Source organism: Ambystoma mexicanum, chromosome 13 (assembly GCF_040938575.1).
Source record: "Ambystoma mexicanum isolate Mex_15411 chromosome 13, UKY_AmexF1_1, whole genome shotgun sequence".
Classification (NCBI taxonomy): Eukaryota; Metazoa; Chordata; class Amphibia; order Caudata; family Ambystomatidae; genus Ambystoma; species Ambystoma mexicanum.
Window position 1 is genome coordinate 193,327,316 of NC_090938.1, and position 24,525 is coordinate 193,351,840.

The window sequence follows — 24,525 nt, forward strand, 5'->3', positions numbered from 1 at the left end:
TACCTTAAACTAGAACTATTCTACACCAGTCTTGGGTTCTGTATGTTGCTGTTAGACATGGTAACTGTTATTTGGAAGCCTGGAACTTCAGTTATTTGGCCATACAGCAGAAATTCTATGCAAGGCTGTAAAACAGGATGCCATTTTTGCTGTGACACAATTAACCATGTTGGACTAGAAGTATGAAACCTTTAAGTATTTTAACCACATTCAGATTTTAGATGTTTGCAAGTTATTTATCATGTATTGTACTATCTTATATCACCTTAGCACTTACAATTATAGAGGTCATGGTCTTTTGTTTATTAAATTGTCATAATGTTATGCATTTCATGCTTTTATGACAAATCTGTCCTCATAAAGCTTATTGAAATAAAATCGTATGTGCTAATAGTAATAGAGCAGCTACAGCTGAGCTACTTCAATTTCATACCTCAAAACTACATTGTTCATGCCTACTGTAAGGGTGTAAAAGAAGGAAGCTGACACAAAGGTGTCATGGTATTCATGATTTCTCAAATGGCAAACCTCATTGTTCCCATTCTCTAACAGGGGGCTCCCTACCTCAAACTAAAGGAATTGTCAGAATATCTGTCAAATCAAAGAGCCACCACCCTGTGTCAAATCGTATTCTAACCCTCACACTATAACTAAAGGATAAACTAACAGAGTTCTTTATTCGGGAGAATGGTTCCTTTCTCCTGCTTCTTGAACAGTGTCCAAAGAATGTTCTTTCAACAGAAAATGCCGGTGAGAAGGACTTTTTCACTTGCTTACAGTCTTCACCCAGTCTTTATGCAATGTCAGGAGATGGACTTTTCTCCTGGTATCAACATATGCAGTTCCCAATAGAACCAGGGGGAATGAGTCTCTTCCCCTAGTGTATTCAGTCCAACTCTCAGCACAGTGCCACGAGAATACCTCCTTTCTCCGGTTGTTACTTTGCATAGTTCACCACAAGGCCCGGGGGGAATGACTCCCTTCGAGTGGAGTCTTCAACACACCTTCTGGGACTGCACCAGGAGAATGATTCCCATCTCCTGGCGTTACTTGGTTCCGTTTACAATATGGCCAGGGGGGAATGACCCCCTTCCCGTGGCATCTTTATCACTGTTCTTTGTCTGATACCAGGCGAATGATGACCCCTGGTAATTCTTGATAGTTATTTCTCACTGTTGGGGGATCTAGACCCTTCTATGCTGGCCAGTGGTTTCCTCGTGACCACTGCACCAAGGAAGTTTCCTCTGATGCTTACCCCTGCTCCATTGGGATCCCAGACCATTCTTGTTATGCCCATTAACGTCCTTGCTGATACTGGGTTGGGGAAACATCACCTTGGCTTCTGTCAAACCCTGATTCCCTTATGTGTAACTCCCCAGAGTTTTGGTTCATTGCCAGGACTTTCTGGGATTGCGGTACACTTCTGGCTCAATGGCCTTTTCTCCTCTGCACTTGTGGCTTCAGTGTCTTCCTGGCTTCAGGGTTCGGTTTGCCTTCACTCTGCGGGCAGAGTTTTGTTGCCATCCTCTTGCTGCTCTCTGCTGTTCCACAGCTGTCAGTCGGCAGCTGAATCTCCCACACTGGAGACTTCGGGCACCAACTGCTTTCCCCAACAGGACTGTATACCGCTCTAACTGCCACCACTGTGCTTCTCATCATGGCTGCTTTCGGCTCCACGGCTGGGCTTGAAGTCATATGTCCATTTTTATACTAGGTATCCAGTTCCTCTCGTGCGCATTATAAAAGTCCTTCTTTGTTAGACCTAATCCTCATGCCTCGTTGGGCAACCTCGTACCAGTTTTATCAGTCAATGATCTTTTGTCTCCTGTGTATTTCCTCGTCCTAATACTTTTGGTTTTAGGCCCTATGTTAAAATATATAGGCTTGTTTTCAATGTAGTGTCTCTGGACATTAGGGAGGGCTAAGGAATGTTGAAGTTGCAACATTCACAGGGCTGTACCCCAGCGGATTGTCCTTAATCCCAAAGCGATTTGGTGTTATTGTTACCTTGTTGGGTTGGGATTTAGTTGCCTTTTTGCAGATCAATATTTTTGTCCCCATGAGGTCCTCCTGCACGTTACCACCCATAGGGGGACTATTGGGTAGCAGCCTCACCACGCTAGCCTCATGGAAAGGGGTTCCCCTCTGGTGAGAAGTGACGAGAGTAGGTGAATCATAAAACTACCCATTTGCTAACTTTGCATTTTGGGTGCTTGCCGTTGCAGATATTTGATAAGCCATGGAGCCAATGTGGCTCCTGTCAACAGTGAAGGGGAAGTTCCATTGGACCTTGCTGAGGAGGCGGCCATGAAAGACCTGCTTCTGGAACAAGTGAAGAAACAAGGTAAGTGTTGCATGGAAGTAAACAAAGATTGCTTATTTTGTTTATTTCGTTGTTATTCTATCTCAATGTTTTTGTGACGTAGTATTTTTTATTTCATTTGCTTTTAACTTGTAAACCTTACTGCTCCCACTGAAGCTCATGTACCCATCTTTTAGGGTTTATATATTGGTGGTTCGGCAAATACCCATTGTTGGTGACACAGCATTTAAAAGCAAGTTCTAGCAACGTGGCAAGAGACAGTTTAAGCTACGTCGAGGAAAGACAAACTATTCAATGGGATGCTGGATATGCAGCCATGGTGATGGTGCACCCTGAGCCACATGCATTCTGATTCATTTAAGCAGAATGTCCTTCTCTTACAATGTGCAACTGGGGATGTGTGCCAGCAAATTACCAATCTACACTTAGTCATTGTGTTATCCCTTTTTGCGTCTGGATCACCCCTGTGAATGATGTTTGGGCAATTTATTTTGCTGGCCATATTCAGAAAAATGTCCATTCATTGTATACTGTATTAGATAATTGAGATTCATAGTTTTAATCATTTTTTTAAAAATTTTGTGATTGTGGGTTTTCTTAGGGTTCCTTTTTTCTGTTTTCTACTGGATTGGCTTCCAAATGTGAAATCTCGTCTGCGTTTTAGGTGTTGGTCTGTCTTCCATTCATGAAGTTGGCCTGCGCTTATCCGTTTTGCCTTTTTCACTTTAATCTTTGTTCTTCAATTTGGTCTTTATCAGCCGGTAAGATGGCTCAGGGGGTTAAACGCTTGTTGTGATATGTTTGATCTGCAGGTTCAAATCCTGACAAGGCTAACTCTGGCTTTCTTTCTTCCTTCCGAGATCGATAAATGAGTACTAATTTCGATTGGGTAATATTATTGTATGTAAATATGTCCTATGTAAGCGCTTCCTAAAAAAATAATGATCAAATTACTGCCTCGTCCAGGTCTGATTTAAATGGGCTGTTGCATGGACTGTATCTTTGCTGATTTTCAGTAGTTAAGGGATTGGAATAGTCTTATTATCAGTATCATCCTGACTAATTGGGTAGGTTCCGCAAAATGTTTTGGATGCTCACTGTTGATGCCAGACAAATGTTGCCACTCCTTAGATGGGATAAATCAGTGGTGATTAAGGCATTCTCCCAGTTATGTTAAGCAGATGCTTGACTGATGCGATTGGCGTCTTTTGAGCTATATATATTGCACTGGTATTTCTTAACTGGCTTATTTTATCGGGTGTGTTAGCCCATTTATGTTTGGATATGGGAGAGACTAGATCATAGTAGTTCCTCAAATGGGAAAACATGCTGAGAATAACCTACTTAATCAGAAAGGACTGGTTCTTGCGATGTCTTTGAGTGACAATAGAGTGGTTCAGACCTTTTAACTATAAGAAAATGTTGAAGGAAAATGGCCTTTCGCTTTTACTTCCTCCAACAAGGGCAAAGAAGGAAAAAGTAAAATGTTTTAGGCTTTGATGGCAAATTTATATCCAATGTTGAGAGGTGTCAGGTTCCAGATTGACACTGTCTTCTGCATAGCAATGAATACATCTTGTGGGGAGGACAGGGACCAACCTGTACTGTGAGTGTGCAGGGGTTTCCACCAAGTTACTCCAAAGTCTTAATGCTAAACATAACGGACTGCCCAATTCGTAGGAGCACGTGGAGACAGGGTATGGTACAGATGCAGCAAGTAAAAGATTGTCCAAGTACTTCATCCTGAAAAATAACTATCCTATTGTAAACCGTTTGTGCATACCATGAAACTCTACATTGGGTATAATGGAATATAAACATATTCAAACAGTAAGGCTGACCAGAGTGAACATCAAAGAAACTGCTACACGAAAGTACAGAGTGGGTAGAGCTCTGGAATGTATAGATCACTGCACGGATCATGACTAATGATCCATGCAGTGATCTATACAGCATGTCCTGCTGCTGTCAAAAGTTCTTAAGAGACTGCTCTTTCGGTAAATTGCTCCCCTGTATCTTTACCCCACGGGTGTTAATCAATAAGAGCCCTTATCCAGAGCTCTAATATGTCATACTCCTCATTTCACACACAGTAAGGAATCTCATTTGTGTTCAATCGCCATGTCCACTGGTCTGGTATCCACACCCTCAACAACTCACCTGACTATTCTCAACTTTTTCCTTTTTCTCTCCTTGCTGCTACCCTACATTTGACATGTACTGCTCTCACCATTTTGCCTATGTACCTCATAATGTCTTCTTAATCATCTTGCCTAACAATTGTGGCACCAACAAACTGATTTTTCACACAATCTGCAATGCAAACATGTTAACCATGTGTATATTACTTTTACCACATAAGCGTACTACTGTAAATGTCACAGTACAACCCAACCTCGCGCCCTGAACACTGTGACCCCACCACCCCCCTAACATATCATGCTTGAGTCACACCAATCGGGTTCTTGCGTACAACCAACAGTGATCACTATTGCACAAATTGTATATTCGCCACAGCCTTGAAAAAGACCCTTGTCTGGTTGAAATACGCAGCAGCTTTTCGTTTTTTAATTAAGCCATCACAAAAAGTGACACGACTTCCCATTTATTGGTTAAGGACTCAAGTAAACCAAACCGACAACTATTTTACTCTGCCAGTGCCTGGGTGATACTGGTTCTTACCCAAACACACGCTACACAAAAGTAGGTTTTGGAAAAAACAGCTACAGTAATGAGCACAAGCTGTACTATAGTGCGAAGGCATGTTCACCACAAAACGCAACCACTCTAATAGGAAGGATTACAATTCATTTATCTTATTTGTTATAGCACCTTTCACCATAAAAATGGTCACAACGTGCTTTTGATTGAAAGCCCTTTGAGGGACCGGAGTCCAAGAATTTGGGAGATCAATTTATGTGTGTGTATTTCATCCTTTAAAGTTATGCGAGGGTGACCAAGACCCTTTTACTTAGCCATGTCTGAATGGAGTGTGTATGGGCACAGCGAGGTATACCATGGACCACGGGAGGGTGGGGGGGAGATAAATATGTCGGAAGCTACAGTTTGAGTTTTGCTCGTTAAAAGTACCTTAATTCTTATGGGAGAGGTGATGTTTGAAAGTGTTATATGCAAGTGCAGGGTGTATGGCGTGAGACCGTGCCTTCCGCTAAATTGCAAAGGTGCGGTGGTTCGAGAGGAGAAATGGCTTAGCTGTATGAACGTGTACTATCTGGGCTCCGTCTATGTACAAGGAGCAGTGCAACATTTCACACGTGATCGAAGTGCTAAATGAATGCAAAATACTAATCCTCTGACCGGGTCCTAGAGGGACTGCCATCCCTAGTTCATTCTAGTGCGAAGGCAAGGTGCCCTTTTCGTGATAGTCTTGATGCCTTACTTCTTCGGTAATGAAAGGCCAGTAGCGACGTGATGACTGTTTACCCTTTGAGTCAGTAAATGGTTTGCTGGGACGCCAAACCCTGTTGGTTCTAGCACTTATGTTCTAACGGGTATGCATTACGTTCTCAGATGAGGTGATGTCTCTGGCAAGTTCAGTTCTTGTAAGGGACAATGATGCGGTGGCCGCTCAAAACTAAAACCATAAACCATAGACTAGAACGGGAATACTCAGCCATCTGCTGTAAACTAATACCGGGGACTCGGACCCCGGATTGACCCGTTCCTAGGATGTGATTAGTTCCCGGGAAGTGCTCAATTTGGTTTTAAGCTGCTCTGTTGAGGATTTGTAAAAGAAAAGGGACTGTCGTTATTGGGGGATAGTTGTTGGATCCTGCTGGGTCCAGAGATTTTTTTTAAGTTCAGGGAGAACCGGGCTTCTTTTAAGCTCGACGGGACAAGGCTCAAGGCAAAAGGTGTTGATGAAACTTGTGATAAAAGGGACTAGGGCTTCTGAACAGTCCTTGATGATGGTAGCTGGGCGGATATTGCCTTGGCACCTAGATGGTTTAAGACACTTGAGGTTATTGGAAGTTTCTAGTTCTGTGACCGCTCTGAAGTAGAATGCCGGGGTGTTGTGGCTGGTAGTGGTAGGTGGCAAGAGGCGTGGACTAGCAGACGTTTTGATTGATGCTTGTTTTAGGGCGATTTTCTGAAGTAGGGTATTTAAATTATCCAACATAGCATTTTCGATGTTAGTACACCAAGTCTCACCTTTGGAAATAGTAGCTGGGGGAAGAGGACACTGTTTCCAGTTCCCAAAGTATTCTTTATATCTCTTGGGTGTTGGAGTTGACGTTGGTCATTTTGGTATTGCAGGCTGCAGATTTAGCTGCTAGGAAAGCCTACTTATATTCAGAAATATTATTGAACAGTGTTTTGAGGGAGTCAGACTTTTTCCAGGTGGCTTGAGGTTGCTGTTTCTTGGTACGCAGCTCCTGGATGTCGGGGGTAAACCAGGAGTTGATGTGTCCTGCGGGTTTAGCTTGCGGGGAGCTACTGGTGGTACAGTATCAACAGCAGTGTCCGTGTACTCATGTAGATGTCGGCAAGAACACTTAGGTCATTAGAATGAAGGTGTTCAGGTTGAACTTTTGAGAGTAGAGGCATGCTATTTTCTTTTGACTTATGTGAGCTACAGGACCAGGTGGCCGGAAGGGGTGGCAGGGCATGTGTGGGCTGATTGGTGGATGGGGAATGTGAAAGTCTTAATATGGTGGTCTTACTATGGGGAATTGGAGGAGATGGTGACCTGACAGTTAAGGTCAGCAATCCAATGCATGGTGCAACCTTTGTTGTGAGTGGTAGCTGCTATGCAAGATCTAAAGCCAAGGGCACAGAGTGCGTTGACCACAGAAGTGGCATTGTGATCCATAGGATCATTAAGGCCCACGTTTAAATCCTCTAATAAAATAGTTCTGGTGGTAGGCTTAATATTATCCCTCATGGTGTGGGGGAGATCCTGCTCGAAGGATGTGGGGGGGCCTGTCTATGGATAACGTGGATAGTTAGGGACTTTGTGGCGGATAATTTGCCTGATGGTGCATCAGTTACCCTCCATGGTGATGGGTTTTATTTGGAAGGAGTCGGCCGCTTCTAAGGATGGAGAACCTGTAGGACATAGCTCTGGACAAGACCGGACCAGAGGCTGGGTGTAACCAGATTTCAGAAATGGCTAACAAGTCAAGGTTTTGTGAGGTAATGAGGTTGTTTGTCTAGGGTGTGTGCCGGAATAGACCCCACATTTATTAGGGCTCCTTTTATGAGAGGTTGTAATAGTGGCTGGGCTGCTAGGCTGGTGATGTTGGGCAATAAGGAGGTGGGTATAGAGTGCTCAGTGAACTGCCAGGGTGGTGGTCGCCTGAAATACGTAAACTGGCTGGGCAGTGGTTTCAGAATGGATGTCTAAGGTTGGTTGGATTTGGTGAGATTGACTGACAGTTGGACACTGGTAGGCCTGCAGACACGTAGGGGCTGTTGACTTTAGGGTTCATTTTGGGAATGGCGTCAGTACGTTCTCTTAACTTGCGTTTCCTTAGTATAGTACTGAGTGGATCAGAGGGGGGGCTGGGGAGGGGTGGGTTGGGGAGGCAGGGGGGCACCCTGACTGATCAATCTTAGTCGGAACTTACTGTTTCTGGCCTGGATGGTGGCTTGGGTGTGTGGCGCCTACCTTTTTGATGGCCTCTGGTGTGGTGCTGTGTTGTGATCTGTATTTCCGTGTGTGTGTGTGCGGGGGGGGGTCACGCTTGGATATCTTAAGTTTTGTAAAGGGATATTCTTGAGGCATTAGGTCAGAGGTGTTTGCTAAGCGAAGCTTGGATGGAGCTCTCTGAATCGCAGGTGCAAGGCGGATCACAGGCAGCAGACTATTCGAGCATCGCATAGTTACACAGAAGCATGAGTGGTGCTTCCAAGTGCAGCAGCAACGTGCACTTTTTCCCAACATTAATGCTGTGCTGCATATGCGGTCTATGCCGTGGCAAGCCGCAAGGGGTCGAGAGGAAGGGCACGCTGATGGAGGCAGGCAATGGTAAGGAGTGAGTGCGTACAACCTGCAGCAAAGAGCGGTTCTGTCATTTGCAGTAAATTTTAAATTTTGTGGCCAGAAGGCAGGCTTACCTTGAATGTGTGATGGTTCGGGCATCTCTGTTAAGGTGTCTATGCCGGCGGAATTCTAAATGCGTCTTGCAGGCACGGCAGAGACTACTGTCTGCCTTTAAATCCAGCCTTTTAAAACAGGCTGGCTGTACTTTCAGGCTGCGGGCTGCCTACTGCATTTCAGCAGGTGCTGGCCTATCATAATCCTGGTTCAGAGAAGGCCTGAGGCTTCTGTTGAATTTCAATGGGACGACAGCGGCCATCTTTGGACGCTCATGGTCCAATGCTCCTCCTATGGTCCTCGCTTTGTGCAGGGGGCTGGGGAGGTCCTGGGGAGGGGGGCTTAGATGTGAATTCACTGGCAGAGACCATCAGCCTTAAATCCAGGCCAGCTGTGCCTTCTGGCGGGCGGCTGGCCTCCCCCTTTCAGCAGGTGCTGGCCAATTGTAATCCTGGCTGAAATGCCCCATAACATTACATGCGGCACCCTGGCCCACCCTCTTGTGCTTTAGAGTTGTATGCTGTGGCAACCACGAGCGAGGGGTCCAATGTGCTTGATTATCCTCCTACTGGATGATCAGCACGATATTTCCATGGTGCATCTTAAGTGCGATGCATTGCCCACCCTCCAAGCCCATTTGAGTGCAATACATATCCCACTGTTGGGATTCGTTCCTGGTGCACATTGCTGGAGTGACTGACTGCATCCTCCATGTGTTTGCGCCCCACAAGGAAGGTTGGTGGCCGAGCAAAGCGGTTGAAAGTAGAGGCTATATCTGACAGAAGGGTAGCGGGGGGGAGGGGGGGAGAGAACTGCAGGATTAAACTTGAGAGGCAGGGAGTGAGGTGTTGGGGGGGGGGGGGGAAATCAGGAAATCTGGGTTGGGGGGGGGAATGGAGGGACAGCCATTTGTTTAGTGAAAGTCTGTGATCCTCCCCTTTGTGATCTGCTTCAGGGAGAGTTCCAGAAAGTGGGTGCAAAGACAGAGAAACGGGCACCTCCTTATCTGGAGAACTTGAAAGGAAGGACTACCAGGTGTGCAGAGTCTGATCTGAAGATTCTGGTGGGGTGGCAGCGTGAACTTGTTTTGGAGGAATCCCGGGCCTTTCTTGTGAATTGTGCAATGGGTAATGCACATGGCTTTGATGGAGGCCTGTTGGCTGATGGGGCAGCCAGCGGAGCGTCCTGAGTGGAGGTCTTGGGGTGCGGGGGGGGGGGGGGGGGGGGAGAAATGTTGTCCTCTGGGGGTGAGTGCGAGGAGGAGCCTTGCTGCAGTGTTTTAAATCTGTTGGAGCTTTCTCAGTTTATGTAGGTGCACCCAGTTAGAGGGAGTTGGAGTAGTCTAGGCACAAGAGTATGTGTGTTTATTTCTAATGCACACCTAACCCGAAGGTAACGGGGCGCAACAACAGGGAAGTGCAAGGCTTACAATGTTACAAATAGGTCATGGTGATACAATCACAACAAAATATACAAAATAGTTAAAAGTATGAATACAAAGTAAAATATAGACTTGTATAAGTTATATACAATTCAGGTGGTCCCAGAGGGCAGTGTAATAAAGGAAAGATCAGGTCATGTAAGTGGAAGTAGAACAACTTAGTGGTCGGGTGTAAATATGGTTGGTCTACTCCGAGCTCGGGTGGCAGGGAATTATAGAGTAGCAGCCTTCACAGGGAAGCTATTACTGCCGATATTGGTAAGTCTGAATCTCGGCACCACGAGACAATTGCCATTGCCAGCTCTTGATGGCCTAATGGTTGTTCTTCTGTTTAGCCTGTCTGAGGTAGCTTGGGGCAGCATTGTTTAGAGCTTTATGGGTCAGGGAGACAGTTTTTAGCAAGATTCTATTAAGGGTGGAGAGCCATTTATATTGCCTTCTAGTAGCAGATATGTTATTGTTTATTGATACCTAGTGCAGATCTTAACGCATTGTTTTGAAGAGTTTGTAATTTATAAAGGATGGCTTTATTGGCACTACTGTATAGAGCGTTACAAAAATCTAATCTCGATAGTACTAATGCTCTTGCCAGGATCATGCAGCTATCATTTGAGAGGAATGGTTTACCTGCCCTAATGAGCATGCAGGTGTAGGCCGTAGTGGAAGCCAGTGATTTCACTTGTTTGTGAAAGGACATGGTCAAATCAAGATAGAAGCCAAGGGTTTTTACTTCCTTAGTTACTTTAATGACTAATTAGCTACTTCTTCTTTTCCGTCTATGGTAAAAGAATATTCTTGGTCCAATTTGTTAAGGTTAGTGTGAGTACTCGGGATTATCAGCTCTATCTTCATTCAGGCAGTCTGTGTGTGGCCATCCATCCCTGGATGATGATAGACCCTGTTCACCAGCGCCAAATCCTTGCCATAATCCCCAGAAAGAGGGAGGGGAATCTTTGTATCATCTCCATAGTTAGTGTAGGTGATACCCAGAAGGTCGAACAAAGATTTGTTGCCCGTTATACAAGGTGGGCGAGATACATGAGTCCTGAGGTACACCACACGTAATGGGGATGGGGTCTGCTGCTGCTGATGGGGAGAAGACCCACATGGTTCTCTCGCTTAGTAAAGATTCAATCCATTTGATAGCTTCTGTGGCGAAGTGAGCTGCTGAGTCCAAGTGATTGCACAAGACCTTATGATCCACAAGATCAAATGCAGCTGAGGGATCTAAAAGTAGGAGGGCTGTCTTACCTTTATCTCTCCTCGTCAGTCTGTGTTTTTAGATCGACCAGGGCAGTTTCCGTCCCATGTAGTGGGCGAAAGCCAGATTGTCTTACTCCCAAGAGCTTGTGTAGTTGAAGAAATTTCTGTATCTGTGTATATGCAAACTTATCCAGTATTTTAAGAAGGAACGGTACTGCTGTGATGGGTCAGTAATTGGTAGGAATAAGTGAGTCTAAGGTTTTCTTCTTTAGGAGAGGGAGTACCATGATTGTTTTAGGTTGGAGGGGATGGTACCAGAAGTGAAGGAGGCATTAATCATTTTTTAAATGAATGGGGACAGGTCTCCAGCGGCATCTTTTATGACTTGAGCTAGGTAGAGGTCACCTTTACAGTTAGAGGGTTTGAGAGGTAAAATAACTTTCTCTACCTCTAGGATGGAAGTTTTGGTGAAGCAGAATCTAGTGATCTGGGCCTTAGGAGTGTTGCTAGGACAAGGGGTGTGCTGTATATTTACGGAATCTTTTTTTAAGGTTTATTTTATTTTGGAGGGTCTTTATTTTATTGGCTAGAGTGTTTTGAATATCAGAACACCAGGGTTAATTTTTAATGCAGATGTCCGATATGGGAGTCGGGGACTCTAGTTCTTTTAGAATAGTAAATAGTTCCCTCATGCTTGAGTTAGAGATGTTGATCCGTTCGTTATAGGAATTTTGTTTGGCCAGGCAGATTTAATGTTTATATTGCGTGGAGATAGTAGCTAATCTGATTTTGTTTTTGTTGGATGGGCAAATTCTCCAAGTGGATTCACATTTTCTTTTTAGGTGGCGTAGGTCCTTTAGTTGTGGAGTGAACCACTTATTTAAGTGGGCTTTGGGTTTACTTGGTCTTAGTTTCAGTGGTACAATGTTATCTGGTGTGGTGAGCATAATTTTATTGTATTCATGGACCAGAGTATCTGGGTCTAAGTTGTCAGGCAGTGAGTTTATTATGGGGAGAATGGCCCAGATCATTTTGTCCACAATGATGCTCTTTTTGTTTCTAGTTGGGCAAGGTGGGACAGTTTGATGGGCCATGGGTGGTGAACTGGTAGTTGCTAGTGTGAAAGACACAAGGGAATGATCTGTCCACACTAGCGGCAGGATGGAGGTGATGGTTGCATTACAATTGTAATCTGCTACCCGAACTAATGTTCTCGCTTTGATATGGGTGGGTTTGTTTTTTGTGATAGTCGTAATGTTGTAATAATATTGGCTATTTCATGTGCAGGTTTGTCTGCAGGGTCGTTGAAACCTAGATTAAAGTCACCTAGTAGTAGTAATTGGGTAGTAGTTTTGATGTTGGTGGCTAGTATATTCTCAATATCCTCCTCGAATGTCCCAAGGGGACCGGGTGGTCTATAGATTAGATGGATAGTGAGTGACTGGGAATTGGATAGGGGGAGTTTAGCCGTAAGAATGTCACAAGATTGCAGAGTTTGTGGGGGGACTAGTCTAAGTGAAAGACTTACTCTAGATATAATGGCATTACCTTTGCCTCGGGCTCTATCTCTACCTTGTCTAGATATAGTATAGCCATCAGGGATGGCTAGCATGAGCCAAGGTCCTGCGGCATTATATAGCCAGGACTCAGTAATGGCGAGGAAGTCTAAATTGCTTTCCAAGATTGGGTTAGCAATGTCCGTGGCATGGGCAACAAGTGATCGCACGTTCAAGAGTGCTCTTTTAAGGGAGAATGCCTCTGTTTTGACTGTGCCCTGGACAGGAATGAGTGTGTACTGGTCAGTTAACTTAGGTTTTGGTGTCTTATGCTGGGTGGCCTTGACTCGAGAGGTAGACCCAAAGGTATGTTCGTTGAAATTCAAAGGCTTCACGCCAGAAAGGTAATTGCTCCTCATGTTGATTGGGGGAAGGGATCTTATAGAGGGTTCATGCAATTTGCAGAGTCTGGCACAGAGTTTAAGGTTCATATCAGTAGTGGTGCAAGGGTATGTGGCAAGTACTCTAGGACCTATGCTACTGAGGTGGTTCTGATAGGTGGTGCTGGGACTATTGCCTGTCATTTTTGACAGGATCGGTAGGTGAAGGCCACCAATCACCGTGTTCTAAGGTACTTGATTGCGGAAACTCTATGGGGTAGGAGTGATGAGGAAAGATCCTCTTCAGGATGCAGAGGTGGAAGGTGTATCATTTGGAGATCGCATTGATGTGACGGGAGAGGGTCAGGTCTGAGCTACACGTGCATCCTAGGTTTTTCACCAAGTGATGCAGTGGGCATGGGGGTGTCTAGACAAATGGTCGACCATTTGTCTAGACACCCCCATGCCCAATGCATCACTTGGTGAAAAACCTAGGATGCACGTTTAGCTCAGACCTGACCCTCTCCCGTCACATCAATGCGATCTCCAAATGATACACCTTCCACCTCTGCATCCTGAAGAGGATCTTTCCTCATCAATCCTACCCAATAGTTTCCGCAAACAAGTACCATAGAACACGGTGATTGGTGGCCTTCACCTACCGATCCTGTCAAAAATGACAGGCAATAGTCCCAGCACCACCTATCAGAACCACCTGATAAATTTTTTTTTTTTTTTTTAGGTTTTCGTTTAGGGGAAAAAAAGGGGTTGGAGGGGGACCCCCCAAAAAAAATGTGAAAAAAACAAAAATTCGACCATTTGTCCTGTCGACCATTTATATTCGACCAATTGACCTACAACCGGGCACGGGTCCTAATGAATGCAGCCAAGGGTTAGGTTGGGGAAGGAGAGCCGTTTTACCGCAGATTAGGATTTCGTTTTTTCGGGGTTGAGAAACAGGTGATGGTTTGTCATCCAGAGGTCAAGGTTTGAGGCGCAGGATGCCAGGTCTGGTGGGGTGAGGAGGGGGGAGTTTGGAATCTTGAGGACGATATGGTTGTTGTCAGTATAGTTGTAACAGGTGAGATTGTGGGAGCGGATGAGTTTTGGGAGGGGCAAAAGGAAGAGGTTGGAGAGGGGGGCAGAGGAATGCTCCCGGGGGCCTGGGCGGGGGCCAGATGAGAGGATGCAGAGACACTATTTGGGATCGGTCAGAGGAAAGTGGCGAGCCATTTGACTGCAAAGTCTTTATGCCAGAGTCTGTGAGGATGAAGTGGTTAATCGTGCCGAAGGCTGCTGAGTTCGAGGAGGATGAGAGCAGAACAGCCCTCAGTCTGCTGGTCTTCATGTCGTCCCAGATAGACCTTGGAGGGTCTGAAGCTAGACTAGGCAGGGCCAAGAAGACTGTGGCCTTCATTGAAGAGGCTGAGCTGGGAGTATGCTGTGTGATCTAGTAATGCACATCAGGATATTACAAAAACGTCTCTGGGCCTAGACGAGTGATCCATCAACCTTTACAGGGATGCCAATATTTTCGGTTAATATAGGTTTTTTGTCACCCACTTCCCTGTAGACAAGTATGGAACAAATCAAAAAGTTGTCTGCAGATTATAGTGACACAAATGGTAAATATTATTTAAAGGTTTCCAGGAGCATTTGGATATGTTGTCTAGATTCAAGGCTGAATCTGCATTATGTCTGCCAACCTGGGAACGTTTGAATGTGGTGAGCCCATTTGTTGACAGCAAAGGAAATGCATGTTTGAAACTGTGTAACGTGATTGGAGGAGGAGTGTACACTTCGCTTCCAATATTCCAATTAGATCTGGGAGCTGCACCAAGCTTTTCTTAATCACCTCTAACTGATGACTACTGCAGAAGCTCTATTGCTTCAAACTGACCTAGATCACAAGTTAAGCATTGTTGCAATCTGAGAATTCCTGACTTCTCATGGGCCAGCAGCCACTGTGACTGCTGCTCCCTCCCCTTGACAGAGCACATTAAGCTGCTTTAAAAGCTTCCAAGATCAGTCTGCTACCGGATGACCTGCTGTTTCCCCTGCATAGCATAACTCAAAGGTGGGCGCAACAGATGACGGAGAGTAAGTAACAGGAAGAGCCAGCGTCCAACTGTTACCAGCAACTATCTACACTCAAACCTTCATTTGAGAATGCTGAGACTGAGGAACCATAAGCGTACCGTGTGTGCTACTGAAGGGTCCTGTCACCCCCACACCCCTGTAAAAGGACCTGCATGGTCTGCTACACTGTAAAGTCTTTATTTTCGTGCAGGAACACCTTTTTCCGATCTTTAAACACTGTTGCAAACCCTGAGGTGGGACAGCTGTGAGCTTTGACTTTCAAAAAACTATTTCTAAACATTTTTACAGCTCTTCCGTTCGCGTCTGTAACTGCTAGTGCTTGCCTATTTTGCGTGCAGTGCCGCGTTGACCTCCCTGGCAGATATTTATTTGCACTTAAGGGCATCTTAACCTGTGGGCATCCAGATATCTTAGTTGGCCCTAATTTAGTCCCAACCTACAGGCTTAAAACTTGCCACATCCGAAAGTAGTTATCTGTAGTTGTGGATTTGTTTTCCTGCACTGCAAAGACGAGTGTATTTCACCAATATAAAGTCTTTATTTTTCCTTATTGAAAGTTGCATTTACGCTAACTTTTAGCCACCCTAATTGAAGTCAGAAAATGCCTACTTCCCAGCTTCACCAGGTTTACTACTGGGAGTCAGAAGGGCTTGGTAGGGGGAGGATATCCGGTTTCCAAGTTGTGGGAAGATTCCTCAAACACTGAACAGAGGCATAGAGCAATCCTAACCCACTGCAAAGGCTATGTGTAGGTCAGGCAGTCCATTAAAGATGATGGCGGTTAGGCTGCATTTTGACCAGGGACAAAATAACCCAGCGCCTGGAGATGGAGCATATTTCTGTGGGGCTAGAAAAGGTATGCACAATGTTCGATGTGTTGCAAGTTGTTTTGGGTGTCTGCTTGGCAACTAGATGGAACATGGATTTGTGAAAGCAACTCCTGATGAAAGAAGCTGAAATGTAAAAGGTCTCATTGGTCTTTGTTTTCACCTTAAATTTGCCTACGCTGTGGTCTTCAGCTTTACTCTTGAGGCGGTTGCTTTTAAAATCCCTTAATTGTACACTGTGGGAAGCCACGCTTTGTTGCACCAAGGAAGGTTGTTTTCTTGGAAATTGATAGTTTTGTCTGCAAATCAGTTCCTGTGCTTCCTTGGATTTCCCAGGGGAACATGACGACTTGCATGTTGCTTTACTTGCCAGTGTGCTGTTTGATGCTTATCCAGACTTTTGCCCCCTTTGGATCCAGTTCACCATTCACTTGCATTTACTTGGCTGAATTATAAGCATCTGAAAGTCTAATAGCTAAGGTGGGTTCAGGTTGCACATCACATGTTTGAATCCCTTATCCTACTTTTAGTTTTTTGTTGCTAGTTTGGAGGACCGGTTTCCCTGAAATGATGTACAAGCAGTTTCTAAGCATTGCGCCTTCACAATAATTCCTTGACTGCATAGGTGACAGCGAGCCAGATGGTAAGGGAATTATGCACTGGCACATGCAAAGGGGATATTTGATGGGGCACACTTCCTGCTCTTCTAGTCGTTTTGTGTCTGAATTGTATGCCACTTGCTCCTCAGGGTGCATTGGTGCATGCTTGTTGGCATCAGTGAATGTCTGGGCTAGGGCTTTGTTGGATGTAGTCACAGCTTTGGTAAACATGCATTTGGAAAGTTTGCTTTTGTTAAGTTGCTTTTGTTTCCAATTGTATGCTCTTTTTGATAAAGGATGATATGCAAGTGTTTTACTTTTTTGTAGGAATCGATCTTCAGATGGCCCGAAAGGAAGAAGAGCAGCAACTGCTTCAGGATGCTAGGCAGTGGTTAAACAGCAGGAAGATTGAGGATGTCAAACACAAGCGGTCGGGAGCTACAGCCTTGCATGTGGCAGCTGCCAAGGGGTACCTCGAGGCCATGAGGTGAAGATCCATGTGCTTTCATTTTCAATCATTCTCCCAAGGATCATTTACGATCTGCTATTAAAACATGTGTAAAATAAAGGGAATCCTCCAGAGACCTCTCAAAGCTTCACTAGGAATTGATAATGCCCTGAGAAAGGTGTATTCTAGGGAGCTGCAGTGACACTTCAGTCGTTGCTCATTCTATTTTTTTTATGTGGCATTTTGAATTTTGTTGATGACAGGCTAGCTGATTTAGTACACCAAGTAAAAAGGGCAAGTGTGAGGAGATAGGTGGGATAAGGACAAGATACACGTTGGCCTACATCATGGAACATGCAAAGGGTCGTACATAACTAATATAACTTTCCCAGTTTCACTTGAAGTTCAGATTAGTGATGGATATATATCCTTTTTTTTTTTTATATATGTGAAGTGCTTCAGGCTTCATGAGGCGCATGATTTTCTGATTAGCTTGGCAAAGCTTATTTGAGTAGATGTGCATGTGTCTAGCAAAAAAACGAGCGCTACACAAGAGAATATATTAAGCCTGGCAAATAGTATGCATACACTCGGGATATTCCATCTAGGACACACTTGGTCATGGAGAGAGAGGACACAGAGGGGTTAAAGGTTAGGAAGGCAAAGGCGGACCCAATCTTAGCTGCTGGATATATGGCTATGCTCCCTCTGCAGCTGTATTCTTGTGCTTTCACACAGTACACACCATATACTCTAACTGCACTGTTTAGTCCATGGGTCGGCATCTGAGATGTTCACCATCGACTACTAATTTGAGCCTTTCCCTGAATTTTTGGCCATTTTCTGCTTTTCAAGTTAATGAGCATGCATTCTGATTCTTTTGCGTCCATAGTCTCCGTTGACCAGCTGAGACAATTTCTTTTAAAAAAAAGTTTTTGTATTTGTAAGCGGTTCACCCTGGAAAATTGTATTAATGTTTCTTGAATGCAGAGAAATGCTTTCTATTGTTTACCCGACAGCTTCTGAAATTAATGTATGGAATGCAGTCAATACCAGTAGTTAAACACTGCATTCTGATTGGCACACGGTCAAGAATGACTTCCATATGCTACAATATAGTTCCAACCCCTGCAGTTCTGAGAAGTGTACATTTTCACTGATAGTGTGCTGCCAAAGGGGTGACCCTCCTGCTTTGGTTTGAGCTCTATTTTACTTTTCATTTCGGTGTATTTCAAAAGCCTTCCTTCTACTGTGGTGTTCAGAAGACATATAGCTCAAATATCTTGCAGCATCTTGGACCTGCTCTTTATTTTTGTATTGCTCGCTTGTTAAACGCTTATACAGCAAGTAAAATACTCTTTCAAAGTACCCACAGGGCAAGGGGCGGGAACAAGGGAGTGAACACATTAGAACATACAATTAAAAGAGCAGTGGAGGAAAAAGGACAAACCTACTATACCTGTGATTATTCAGAACTTGCAAGTGCAGCAAGGAAAAGCTCAGAGGGGTACGTGCTGGGGTGTTCGAGCTCATGGGTGGGCCACAGATGAAGTGCATGGTATGGTGAGTGCTATATGGCCAGGACCTGTTGGGTTTAAGTGCGAGCCTTCAGGGCGGAGGATGTGCCAAGGGAACTGCTGAGGGTAGACGGGAGCTGGGGTGATTGGGTGTGGTAAGTCAGGGGCCACAAGGATGCATAAGGGCCCAGGACACCAATCGCAGCAACAGTGAGATTGGCAGAGGAGAGCGGAAGGGAAGGAAGCGGTAAAGAGGAAAGTCTTGAGGAGCTTTCGGAGGTTAAGTTAGTCCTGCTCAAGGCGCAGAGGAAGGGGAGACTGTTCCAAAGGAGGGAGCCAGCTGAAGAAAGCGATCAACCACCTACCCTCTGTTTAGCAAAACGCTTTACGCACAGAGTTGGTGCCAGAGGAACGCAGAGGTCTAGACTGAGAGTATTTAGTAAGATAGTTGAAGATAGTGCGGTCCCTGGGCCCAGACAGCCTTGTGGATGATGCAGAGGGATTTGAATTTAATCTGTGCAGCAACCAGGAGCCAGTGAAGACTTTTTAGGGCAGGAGATATGCGGTCCCTGAGCTTAAGGCCAAGGATAAGTATTTCTGTCCTTTTCTGGATTAGCTGGAGGGGTCGCAGAGTGGAAGAAGGTAGATTCAGGAGGAGGCTATTGAAATAGTCAAGCCTAGTGAGAAGCAGGGCTCGGGTAACATTGAGCCTCTGGGAGAAAGTGAGATAAGGGAGAATTCCTTTGAGAAGCAAGAGCTGAAAGCGGCATTTTTCTGGCAATTTCCTGAGCCTAAGGGAGGAAGGAGAGGGAGGAGTCGAAGAGAACTCAAAGGTTTCCGGCTTCGGAAGGAGGAGCAGGGTAGAGCCCAGGGAGGAAGGCCAGAGTGAAGGTAAGGAGGGAGCAGTGGACCCGATGAGAAGGATCTCAGTTTTACAGGCATTGAGGCAGAGATCATTGGCAGTGCACCAGGACTGAATGGCAGGCAATCATGTATGATTGAAGATGTAAGAGGGTCTGCAGCAAGTTTGAGAGAGTTGTGTGTCTGCATAACACTGGAGGTTGGGTGAAAATGAGATGAGGCGTCCAAGTACAGCAATCTTACTAGGCCAAGTGACATTGAGATTGTGCAAGGGAGGGGAAAAGTGCCAGGAGAAAGGGGAGGGGGCAGTGCTGTAAATGGTATCAAAACAATAACAAGAAGTGCAGCCAGCAGGTGGCAGGTGCTAGGGTAAGTGCAGACATCAGGTGTCCAAAAGTGCTGATAGCGGGACTGTAGGGATACAGACCCAAGTGCAAGTGTTGCCGGCAGGCAGTGCGGGTGTACAACTGGGCAGGTAGTGACCTGGCCCCGAAATCAGAGGGTAGCCAGGTGACCATTGCAGTATCAGACAGGAAATCAGCATGGGAGAGGTAGGGAGAAGGCAGAAGCAAAGAGCAAGGTTTTTAGGTGCTTCCAGAACTGGAGATGGTTCCCCAAGTTTCAGAGAGGCAGCAGGCTGTTCCAGAGGGAGGGCCCAGCCGAAGGAGATCTACCACCAACTTGTTGCTTGGAGAAGTGACTGACCCTGAGGGAGTGGGATGAAGAGGAGCAAAGAGCTCGAGTGGGAAGGTATTTACAAAGAGAGAGTTGGAGGTATTGAGGACCCAGACCCCAGAACGCCCTTTGGACAATGCAGAGGGTCTTAAACTTGATTCTTGCAGCCACCGTGAGCCAATGCAGAGATTGGGACAAGCGATAGAACCCTGGGGACACCACATAGAGAAGGTGCCCAGGATGACTTGGGACGAGTGGTCAGTTAGGAAGGATGTCACCTAGTCCAGTGCCGGTTTTGAGATACCGAAGGTTACTGAGGAGCCATTGAATGAGGATGGAGTGGTTGACTGTCAAAGGCTGAGGAGAGATTGAGTAGAATGAGGTCTGCTCCAGGGTTGAGTCCAGAGATGCAAGCAGTTCTTTGTATGTGCTCCAAAGAGCAGTTTCCATGCCTCTGGATGCTCGGGATTCTGATTGATGTACAAGGAGACCACCAACAAGTTTGGTGTGCGAGTTGAGGCAAGGCCAGCTTCTCCAGCAGCTTCCCCAGGAAGGGGGTGATGGTAATAGAGCGGTAGTTGGCAGGACTGTTCTGCTGAAGGCTTTTTCAGGAGGGGGTGCACAAGGGAGTGCTCAAGGGAGGATGGGAAAGATCCAGTGGCAAAAAAAGTGTTTGTAGAAATCAGCGAGTGAGGGGGCAAGAGAGCCAATGTTGTCCTTGGTGGTCCTGGATTAGCAAGGGGAAACCGGTATAGAAGATGAGGCTGGTAACTTCAGGTGTGACGGGAAGAGGAGAAGGTGAGGGGCCAAGGGAGGTAAGGTGGTGCTGGATGGGTTGGGGGCAGAGGGGTGACTAACGTGTGTTCAGGATGTCTTGCGTATTTGTGGCGAAGTGAGTGGCCAGTGCATTGCAGAGGGCCTGGGAAGGAAGAGGGGAGGAGGAGACTGCAGACGGGTTGGCTAGTTCCCTGCAGATCTTGAAAAGTTCTGCTGTGTTGTATGCACCGGAAACCCGTGCCTGAATGTGGGCTCTTTTCTTGGCACGGATGGACAGTCTGTATTGCCTTTGGAACAGTTCAATGGACATTCAGTGGACACCAGATAGCTTGGTGGTTCAGACCACTACAGTTAGCCATACCTCCCGACTTCCCATCAATGTCTTGTGTAAAGGAATCAACCTCTAGATACTTTCAACAGTAATGTATTGCTGGCAAGGAGTCTGGTGCGGTCTTAAATTAAAGTAACATGCACCATGGCCCACTGCATTTCATTTTATATCTTGGTCTGTAAGATGTTGGTGAGCTTTATCATTTTATGCTTCATCCCCTCTCCTAGTGAAAGCCCAGCACTTTTTGCTGGACTTCGTGACCTTTTTCATTCTATCCTGAATGAGTGGAGCCTTTTTAAATTAATTCTTATTTGCTCTGAGTTTTGCAACTCTGTTCTGTGTTTAACCCTTACTATGGAGTCTACTTTCCTCCATATCTCAACTTTTGCAGCACACAGATCCTTATGGGCAGTGGTGTTGGGGACCCTTTGGGTTCTCCTTTGAGATTCTTTCCATAGCCTTACTGACTATATGTTTTAAGGAAAGTGAAATGCTCCTTAAATATTATACTAGGAGAGATTAGAACATTCTGCTTTATGTGGAGTACTAAAGCGGTACCTAGTATCCCCCCTTCTCTCTGCTCCTCTGACTTTTTAGTCCCATAGACTGGTGGCAGTGGCTGGTGGCAGTGGACGTTTATTAACTATTGTGCTATTATTTTTACTGAAGGCAGTCTTCATGCTTGGTTGTGCACAAAATGGTCACTTATGTTCTCACATGGTGGCTCTTTTTCTTTTTTCACCATTTCTATCGTGGTTGTTCTTTGTTAGCCCTTCTACCATACTGGGCGGGGGGGAGGGGTGGTCTGTGTGTGTTTTGAATTTGGCGGGAACCCTTGGATCTCTCTGCCTAGGCTCCAGTGTGTCTGGGCAGGCAGTAAGTGGCGAGGCGTTTTTAACTTTGTCTGCCTGAGTGGAACCAGTGCCCACTGGGGGGGATGGCTGTCCTGATTGGAAATCCACCCGCCCCTTTCTGTTAACTGCTGAGACAGATTGCCGAAGAGTGTGCTGAAACTGAATAAAAGGTGAGGTTCCTAAGGTGAAAGGCAAGTCTACCACTGGAAATTGAAATGACTGCAGACAACCATAGACGCTTGCATCACTGTGAAGCGACCACTGCTGTCCTGACTCTCGGAGTAGAAAATCCGGATCTCTGAAGAGAATGACTCCTTCCCTTTGGCTGCTGGGACCCACCAGCTGTGAGACAAACTACAAAAGGAGCCATCTCCTGAGGTGCTGTGCCTCTACAGAGCTGCAGACCACGAATACCTGGCGAACTTCAACCCATTTGCAGTGCAATGTCTTTGAAAGGCCGAATCCGTCAGAATCTTTGCTGAGCTCCAGGTGAACCTCCAGACGTGATCCAACTCCTCCAGGTTTCCTCACCGAGTGCCAGGCGCCAAAACCAGACTGACCAAAGAAGCTGAAGAAATATGTTCTGAGGGTTCCGTCTCTCTCTGTCGAGACTTTCCCATAGTGCAGAGACCGGGTCCGTCACTGCTACACAGAGGAGAACCCTGCCCAAACATTTCTTCAAACCTAAGGTACTGTGGGGTGTAAATGTATTGCTTACCTTCAACCAATAAATCACTCCAGAGCATTGGGTTGCAAGTAGAGGTATCCATGGTATCCACTCCTACCTCTGAACCAAGGTGACGGCTTGTGTCCCTTTTGCAAGTCCTTTTAACATGGTCTCCATCGTTAACTTTGTAGCATCTTATGCTAGAGACTGAAATTATCCACGGGAACTTGTGCTGTTCTGCTGCTTTGTAAGTCTTTGTGCCCTCTCCGAACTGCCTTTTGCATAGAGTTGGGGAACAGACTTTTAAAGCTTTAATTTGCTGATTAAATGCCTTTAGAATCAGATGTTTTCGCTACCGTATAACTAACCAACCTTTTTCCTTCCTAAAAGATTTGATCTTATGTAGTTTTGCTATCTAAATACAATTATTGTATATCTTTGTCTTAACGCTAGTGCGCAATCGTACCAATAATGCAGTAGACCTGTCGGTGTCCAACTCTAACAATTGTACTGCAAGCAACTACCATCTAAGCAGTGGCCTATGGAAAGTATTTATAAGTAATCATATGTGTGTTGGTTAAGCGATGTAAGTATTTTAAGACATTTCGTCTGTAAATGTAATACATATACATTTTAATATAACATCTGTGTAAGTGTTTCTTTGAACTACTGTAATTGGGTTCAGTGTACTTATCTACAGCTCGCATCTTCCTCCTATGATAAGCCTGACTGCTGTGCCACTCTATCAAGGTTCCTTGAGTAGTACAAGTGTATACTAATATCGGGACTTGAGATTATCCTGTTGATCAGTTTGCTCCTTAATCGCCCTCTTGTAGCTAGGTCCTTCCCTGCGGCACTCGGTTCATCCTCCTTCGTGGACACTTGACTTCATCCAGACTATCCAGGTTTATCCAGACGAACCTGCATGTGATCTACCTTGCAAGTCAAGGTATCCATTTTACCATCCAGCGATTGTCTTCTTGCTTGTACCTGCCCCAGCATATTCTTGATGTCAGAGTGCCCCACCCAGGTCTAATAAGGCTGGCTGTACTGCACTCTTCAGGGAAGACTCCACTGGCATTGTTGGTCTGTCCAGGGCTGAGGCATCAAAGTGCAGTTTCGACTGATATTTCCCTGACGTTTTTTTCACCATACCAGCGGTTGTTGGCTCGGGTCAGTTCGACTTTGCAATGCGGCCACAGAACTCAACAGTGATCTCATCCTGACCCAAAGCAACACTTCATTCCTCCCCTCAGCTGTCGCCTTGCAGCGCACAACTCACTCTATCATTCTCCGGTGCCTTAGAGCCTTGTGCCTGACCTCTTAATCCACTGCCTTGTATGTGGGCATTGCCAACTCCAGTCCGATGTTGCCGGAGAGCCTGCTCCTCAGCATTCCCTGCTCCATGTATTACAAGAGACTTGGCCTGGGTTATCACGAGGAGTTGGACCACCCGTTCACACCCTCGGTGGGTCCAGCCTGCACCCACAGGTCACCAGTCCTCCCTGAACCCACATCCTCAGTCTATTTACCAATTAATCATTTCACTTAAGGAGACCGGTATTCGTCTGTCGGGGTGTGTCATACTTCACTTTGCTGTTCGCTTTGTCCCCATGGTGACACCCCCTGACCCGGGGCTCCACGTATTCTTGGAAGCTCTGCTCCTGGCCCAAATGTATTCCTCAACTGATTATGTGCAGTAGCCCCCGCTGGCGGCCAGCGTGTCACCAGAAGCGCTCCCTCTGTTGCAACACATATCAGACCAGACAGAGGACCTGACCTGGGCCCAAGGATGTACTGTTTCTCAAGTCGGGTGAGGCCTTCCGAAGCCCTGGGGTGGGGTGGCAGGAGGGGGAGGAGGAGAGGGGGGTAGAGTGATCCACCACTGCCCACAGCTCTCTTCAATCGGGCTGTCGTCCACAGCCTGCTGTACCAGTGCCTGCGTCTATGCGGGTGCTGATGGAG

The 24,525-nt window shown here is 45.9% G+C and overlaps 1 protein-coding gene across 10 annotated transcripts in view; it reads left to right on the top strand.

Annotated features, from left to right (window-relative positions):
• Window positions 1-24,525, top strand: part of PPP1R12B (protein phosphatase 1 regulatory subunit 12B) — a 1,230,188-nt gene that overhangs the window by 186,698 nt on the left and 1,018,965 nt on the right. For all 10 annotated transcript variants that reach the window (XM_069633610.1, XM_069633604.1, XM_069633603.1 and 7 more), the window contains exons 3-4: window positions 2,226-2,344; window positions 16,758-16,917. In XM_069633610.1, coding sequence (XP_069489711.1) covers window positions 2,226-2,344; window positions 16,758-16,917 — 279 coding nt within the window. The remainder of the gene's footprint in view (window positions 1-2,225; window positions 2,345-16,757; window positions 16,918-24,525) is intronic.